This window comes from Oncorhynchus gorbuscha, linkage group LG19 (assembly GCF_021184085.1).
Source record: "Oncorhynchus gorbuscha isolate QuinsamMale2020 ecotype Even-year linkage group LG19, OgorEven_v1.0, whole genome shotgun sequence".
In the NCBI taxonomy this organism is placed as follows: domain Eukaryota; kingdom Metazoa; phylum Chordata; class Actinopteri; order Salmoniformes; family Salmonidae; genus Oncorhynchus; species Oncorhynchus gorbuscha.
The window spans coordinates 72630171-72637670 of NC_060191.1; the positions used below are offsets into that span (position 1 = coordinate 72630171).

Consider the following 7500-nt stretch of genomic DNA (forward strand, 5'->3'; position numbering starts at 1 on the left):
TAAAGTGTGTGTGAGGTGCAGAGAGATGTCATAGCAGGGCTGAAAGTGTGTGTGAGGTGCAGAGAGATGTCATAGCAGGGCTGAAAGTGTGTGTGAGGTGCAGAGAGATGTCATAGCAGGGCTGAAAGTGTGTGTGAGGTGCAGAGAGATGTCATAGCAGGGCTGAAAGTGTGTGTGAGGTGCAGAGAGATGTCATAGCAGGACTGAAAGTGTGTGTGAGGTGCAGGCTAGAGAGATGTCATAGCAGGGCTGAAAGGCCAGCAGGCAACATACAAGACAGAACTCAAATAAAACATCACATTTAAAAAATAAATAAAAAAACATATGTTGATAAGGTTAACACTGGTATGATATACCTCTGTACATTTCATCCAAACTGTACTTGTGTTACATCTCTGTCATCTATAGACATGTATTTGCTATGAATACATCTGTCCCTGACATATAACCTGGTTTATTTGTCTACGGTCCATATTTTCTAGCCCTCCCCTTTAAGGAGGGTTTATTACTGCTACGGAGAGGTTACAGGACGGGGAGGTCAGACACCGTATATTACATTTCCCAGGGTGCTACAGGACGGGGAGGTCAGGCACCGTATATTACATTTCCCAGGGTGCTACAGGACGGGGAGGTCAGACACCGTATATTACATTTCCCAGGGTGCTACAGGACGGGGAGGTCAGGCACCGTATATTACATTTCCCAGGGTGCTACAGGACGGGGAGGTCAGGCACCGTATATTACATTTCCCAGGGTGCTACAGGAAGTGACTTTTCTGTGTGTACAGATTTCTAACTCTCTGGAGGCAGTCGGCTTTATCCTTCGTAGGAGGAACTGTCCATGTTGGAAGGGAAAGGGTCACTCACACACACACAGGGCTGTTACCTCTTGTCTTTTCCGCTCATCCTGGCTGAGTTTAACGCCGCTCTTCTTCACCTGCAGGAACAACAGAACATGGTATCTCTAACAACACGAGGAAGAACATGGTATCTCTAACAACACGAGGAAGAACATGGTATCTCTAACAACACGAGGAAGAACATGGTATCTCTAACAACACGAGGAAGAACATGGTATCTCTAACAACACGAGGAAGAACATGGTATCTGTAACAACACGAGGAAGAACATGGTATCTCTAACAACACGAGGAAGAACATGGCATCCCTAACAACACGAGGAAGAACATGGTATCTCTAACAACACGAGGAAGAACATGGTATCTCTAACAACACGAGGAAGAACATGGTATCTCTAACAACACGAGGAAGAACATGGTATCTCTAACAACACGAGGAAGAACATGGTATCTCTAACAACACGAGGAAGAACATGGTATCTGTAACAACACGAGGAAGAACATGGCATCCCTAACAACACGAGGAAGAACATGGTATCTCTAACAACACGAGGAAGAACATGGTATCTCTAACAACACGAGGAAGAACATGGTATCTCTAACAACACGAGGAAGAACATGGTATCTCTAACAACACGAGGAAGAACATGGTATCCCTAACAACACGAGGAAGAACATGGTATCTCTAACAACACGAGGAAGAACATGGTATCTCTAACAACACGAGGAAGAACATGGTATCTGTAACAACACGAGGAAGAACATGGCATCCCTAACAACACGAGGAAGAACATGGTATCTCTAACAACACGAGGAAGAACATGGTATCTCTAACAACACGAGGAAGAACATGGTATCTCTAACAACATGAGGAAGAACATGGTATCTCTAACAACACGAGGAAGAACATGGTATCTCTAACAACACGAGGAAGAACATGGCATCCCTAACAACACGAGGAAGAACATGGTATCTCTAACAACACGAGGAAGAACATGGTATCTCTAACAACACGAGGAAGAACATGGTATCTCTAACAACACGAGGAAGAACATGGCATCCCTAACAACACGAGGAAGAACATGGTATCTCTAACAACACGAGGAAGAACATGGTATCTCTAACAACACGAGGAAGAACATGGTATCTCTAACAACATGAGGAAGAACATGGTATCTCTAACAACACGAGGAAGAACATGGTATCCCTAACAACACGAGGAAGAACATGGTATCTCTAACAACACGAGGAAGAACATGGTATCCCTAACAACACGAGGAAGAACATGGTATCCCTAACAACACGAGGAAAAACATGGTATCTCTAACAACACGAGGAAGAACATGGTATCTCTAACAACACGAGGAAGAACATGGTATCCCTAACAACACGAGGAAGAACATGGTATCTCTAACAACACGAGGAAGAACATGGTATCCCTAACAACGAGGAAGAACATGGTATCTCTAACAACAAGTCTAATGGCTAGAACATCTGGTTCAGTAACAACACGAGGAAGAACATGGTATCTCTAACAACACGAGGAAGAACATGGTATCTCTAACAACACGAGGAAGAACATGGTATCTCTAACAACACGAGGAAGAACATGGTATCTCTAACAACACGAGGAAGAACATGACATCTCTAACAACACGAGGAAGAACATGGTATCTCTAACAACACGAGGAAGAACATGACATCTCTAACAACACGAGGAAGAACATGGTATCCCTAACAACACGAGGAAGAACATGGTATCTCTAACAACACGAGGAAGAACATGGTATCTCTAACAACACGAGGAAGAACATGGTATCTCTAACAACACGAGGAAGAACATGGTATCTCTAACAACAAGTCTAATGGCTAGAACATCTGGTTCAGTAACAACACGAGGAAGAACATGGTATCTCTAACAACATGAGGAAGAACATGGTATCTCTAACAACAAGTCTAATGGCTAGAACATCTGGTTCAGTAACAACACGAGGAAGAACATGGTATCTCTAACAACAAGTCTAATGGCTAGAACATCTGGTTCAGTAACAACACGAGGAAGAACATGGTATCTCTAACAACACAAGTCTAATGGCTAGAACATCTGGTTCAGTAACAACACGAGGAAGAACATGGTATCTCTAACAACACGAGGAAGAACATGGTATCTCTAACAACACGAGGAAGAACATGGTATCTCTAACAACACGAGGAAGAACATGGTATCCCTAACAACACGAGGAAGAACATGGTATCTCTAACAACACGAGGAAGAACATGGTATCCCTAACAACACGAGGAAGAACATGGTATCTCTAACAACAAGTCTAATGGCTAGAACATCTGGTTCAGTAACAACACGAGGAAGAACATGGTATCTCTAACAACAAGTCTAATGGCTAGAACATCTGGTTCAGTAACAACACGAGGAAGAACATGGTATCTCTAACAACACGAGGAAGAACATGGTATCTCTAACAACACGAGGAAGAACATGGTATCTCTAACAACACGAGGAAGAACATGGTATCTCTAACAACACGAGGAAGAACATGACATCTCTAACAACACGAGGAAGAACATGGTATCCCTAACAACACGAGGAAGAACATGGTATCTCTAACAACACGAGGAAGAACATGGTATCTCTAACAACACGAGGAAGAACATGGTATCTCTAACAACAAGTCTAATGGCTAGAACATCTGGTTCAGTAACAACACGAGGAAGAACATGGTATCTCTAACAACACGAGGAAGAACATGGTATCTCTAACAACAAGTCTAATGGCTAGAACATCTGGTTCAGTAACAACACGAGGAAGAACATGGTATCTCTAACAACACAAGTCTAATGGCTAGAACATCTGGTTCAGTAACAACACGAGGAAGAACATGGTATCTCTAACAACACAAGTCTAATGGCTAGAACATCGTGTTCAGTAACAACACGAGGAAGAACATGTCATCTCTAACAACACGAGGAAGAACATGGTATCTCTAACAACACAAGTCTAATGGCGACATGCCACCACTTACACACAACCAGGTACATGCTGTACCTTAAGGAATGAGAGGAATTCTTTAGAGGTGAGGCAGACCTCTGTGTCCGTCAAGGTTGTCTCTATCCATCACAGGTAGTCCTAACTCTCAGACCCAGGGGTCTGCTTTTAGAGAAATGAAAGCTACTGTGTGTTCAGCCCAACTCTCAGACCCAGGGGTCTGCTTTTAGAGAAATGAAAGCTACTGTGTGTTCAGCCCAACTCTCAGACCCAGGGGTCTGCTTTTAGAGAAATGAAAGCTACTGTGTGTTCAGCCCAACTCTCAGACCCAGGGGTCTGCTTTTAGAGAAATGAAAGCTACTGTGTGTTCAGCCCAACTCTCAGACCCAGGGGTCTGCTTTTAGAGAAATGAAAGCTACTGTGTGTTCAGCCCAACTCTCAGACCCAGGGGTCTGCTTTTAGAGAAATGAAAGCTACTGTGTGTTCAGCCCAACTCTCAGACCCAGGGGTCTGCTTTTAGAGAAATGAAAGCTACAGTGTGTTCAGCCCAACTCTCAGACCCAGGGGTCTGCTTTTAGAGAAATGAAAGCTACTGTGTGTTCAGCCCAACTCTCAGACCCAGGGGTCTGCTTTTAGAGAAATGAAAGCTACTGTGTGTTCAGCCCAACTCTCAGACCCAGGGGTCTGCTTTTAGAGAAATGAAAGCTACTGTGTGTTCAGCCCAACTCTCAGACCCAGGGGTCTGCTTTTAGAGAAATGAAAGCTACTGTGTGTTCAGCCCAACTCTCAGACCCAGGGGTCTGCTTTTAGAGAAATGAAAGCTACTGTGTGTTCAGCCCAACTCTGAGACCCAGGGGTCTGCTTTTAGAGAAATGAAAGCTACTGTGTGTTCAGCCCAACTCTGAGACCCAGGGGTCTGCTTTTATAGAAATGAAAGCTACTGTGTGTTCAGCCCAACTCTCAGACCCAGGGGTCTGCTTTTAGAGAAATGAAAGCTACTGTGTGTTCAGCCCAACTCTGAGACCTAGGGGTCTGCTTTTAGAGAAATGAAAGCTACTGTGTGTTCAGCCCAACTCTGAGACCTAGGGGTCTTTCTCTGAGGAAGGTGGCCCTAGCAAAGATTCAACATCTGCTTGCCAATGTGCCTCTCCCACAGAAAGTTCTGAGGAAAATGAATAACAGAACTGTCCAAGTGGTGAGAAAGTGGTTTGTTTCAACACACCACACGTGATGTCTTCGTGAGCCGAGGACAACTTCCTGGGCTTCTGGAGGAAGGTTCCACTGGTTAGGGACACCGAGGACAACTTACTGGGCTTCAGGAGGAAGGTTCCACTGGTCAGGGACACCAAGGACAATTTCCTGGGCTTCAGGAGGAAGGTTCCACTGGCCAGGGACACCGAGGACAACTTCCTGGGCTTCAGGAGGAAGGTTCCACTGGTCAGGGACACCGAGGACAACTTCCTGGGCATCAGGAGGAAGGTTCCACTGGCCAGGGACACCGAGGACAACTTCCTGGGCTTCAGGAGGAAGGTTCCACTGGTCAGGGACACCGAGGACGACTTCGTGGGCTTCAGGAGGAAGGCTCCACTGGTCAGGGACACCGAGGACGACTTCGTGGGCTTCAGGAGGAAGGCTCCACTGGTCAGGGACACAGAGGACAACTTCATGTGCTTCAGGAGGAAGGCTCCACTGGACAGGGATACTGAGGACAACTTCCTGGGCTTCAGGAGGAAGGTTCCACTGGTCAGGAACACTGAGGACAACTTCCTGAGCTTCAGGAGGAAGGTTCCACTGGTCAGGAACACTGAGGACAACTTCCTGAGCTTCAGGAGGAAGGCCAATGGAAAATTAGAGAGACACTCGTGTTACGGGCTTTGGAGTCTGATCAGATTGGCCAGACCTCAACAACCTGTGCAAACGGACTGGAGTAGAGCTCAGGTGGACATGGACTGACAGGTAAACTGAGCCAGTGACTGGAGTAGAGCTCAGGTGGACATGGACTGACAGGTAAACTGAGCCAGTGGCTGGAGTAGAGCTCAGGTGGACATGGACTGACAGGTAAACTGAGCCAGTGACTGGAGTAGAGCTCAGGTGGACATGGACTGACAGGTAAACTGAGCCAGTGACTGGAGTAGAGCTCAGGCGGACATGGACTGACAGGTAAACTGAGCCAGTGACTGGAGTAGAGCTCAGGTGGACATGGACTGACAGGTAAACTGATCCAGTAACTGGAGTAGAGCTCAGGCGGACATGGACTGACAGGTAAACTGAGCCAGTGACTGGAGTAGAGCTCAGGTGGACATGGACTGACAGGTAAACTGATCCAGTAGCCTTTGTTTGTAGCATCAGGCTGTTTGTTTGTAGCATCAGGCTGTGTTTGTTTGTAGCATCAGGCTGTGTTTGTTTGTAGCATCAGGCTGTGTTTGTTTGTAGCATCAGGCTGTTTGTTTGTAGCATCAGGCTGTTTGTTTGTAGCATCAGGCTGTTTGTTTGTAGCATCAGGCTGTTTGTTTGTAGCATCAGGCTGTTTGTTTGTAGCATCAGGCTGTGTTTGTTTGTAGCATCAGGCTGTTTGTTTGTAGCATCAGGCTGTTTGTTTGTAGCATCAGGCTGTTTGTTTGTAGCATCAGGCTGTTTGTTTGTAGCATCAGGCTGTTTGTTTGTAGCATCAGGCTGTGTTTGTTTGTAGCATCAGGCTGTGTTTGTTTGTAGCATCAGGCTGTGTTTGTTTGTAGCATCAGGCTGTGTTTGTTTGTAGCATCAGGCTGTGTTTGTTTGTAGCATCAGGCTGTGTTTGTTTGTAGCATCAGGCTGTGTTTGTTTGTAGCATCAGGCTGTGTTTGTTTGTAGCATCAGGCTGTGTTTGTTTGTAGCATCAGGCTGTGTTTGTTTGTAGCATCAGGCTGTTTGTTTGTAGCATCAGGCTGTGTTTGTTTGTAGCATCAGGCTGTGTTTGTTTGTAGCATCAGGCTGTGTTTGTTTGTAGCATCAGGCTGTTTGTTTGTAGCATCAGGCTGTTTGTTTGTAGCATCAGGCTGTGTTTGTTTGTAGCATCAGGCTGTGTTTGTTTGTAGCATCAGGCTGTGTTTGTTTGTAGCATCAGGCTGTTTGTTTGTAGCATCAGGCTGTTTGTTTGTAGCATCAGGCTGTTTGTTTGTAGCATCAGGCTGTGTTTGTTTGTAGCATCAGGCTGTGTTTGTTTGTAGCATCAGGCTGTTTGTTTGTAGCATCAGGCTGTTTGTTTGTAGCATCAGGCTGTTTGTTTGTAGCACCAGGCTGTTTGTTTGTAGCATCAGGCTGTTTGTTTGTAGCATCAGGCTGTGTTTGTTTGTAGCATCAGGCTGTTTGTTTGTAGCATCAGGCTGTTTGTTTGTAGCATCAGGCTGTTTGTTTGTAGCATCAGGCTGTGTTTGTTTGTAGCATCAGGCTGTGTTTGTTTGTAGCATCAGGCTGTGTTTGTTTGTAGCATCAGGCTGTGTTTGTTTGTAGCATCAGGCTGTTTGTTTGTAGCATCAGGCTGTTTGTTTGTAGCATCAGGCTGTTTGTTTGTAGCATCAGGCTGTTTGTTTGTAGCATCAGGCTGTTTGTTTGTAGCATCAGGCTGTTTGTTTGTAGCATCAGGCTGTTTGTTTGTAGCATCA

At 45.5% G+C, this 7500-nt stretch overlaps 1 protein-coding gene across 3 annotated transcripts in view; it reads right to left on the bottom strand.

The window, feature by feature from the left end:
- LOC124005218 (rho guanine nucleotide exchange factor 26-like) overlaps window positions 1–7500 on the bottom strand; it is a 103436-nt gene that overhangs the window by 81617 nt on the left and 14319 nt on the right. For all 3 annotated transcript variants that reach the window (XM_046314255.1, XM_046314256.1, XM_046314254.1), the window contains exon 5: window positions 886–936. In XM_046314255.1, the coding sequence (XP_046170211.1) occupies window positions 886–936 (51 nt within the window). The remainder of the gene's footprint in view (window positions 1–885; window positions 937–7500) is intronic.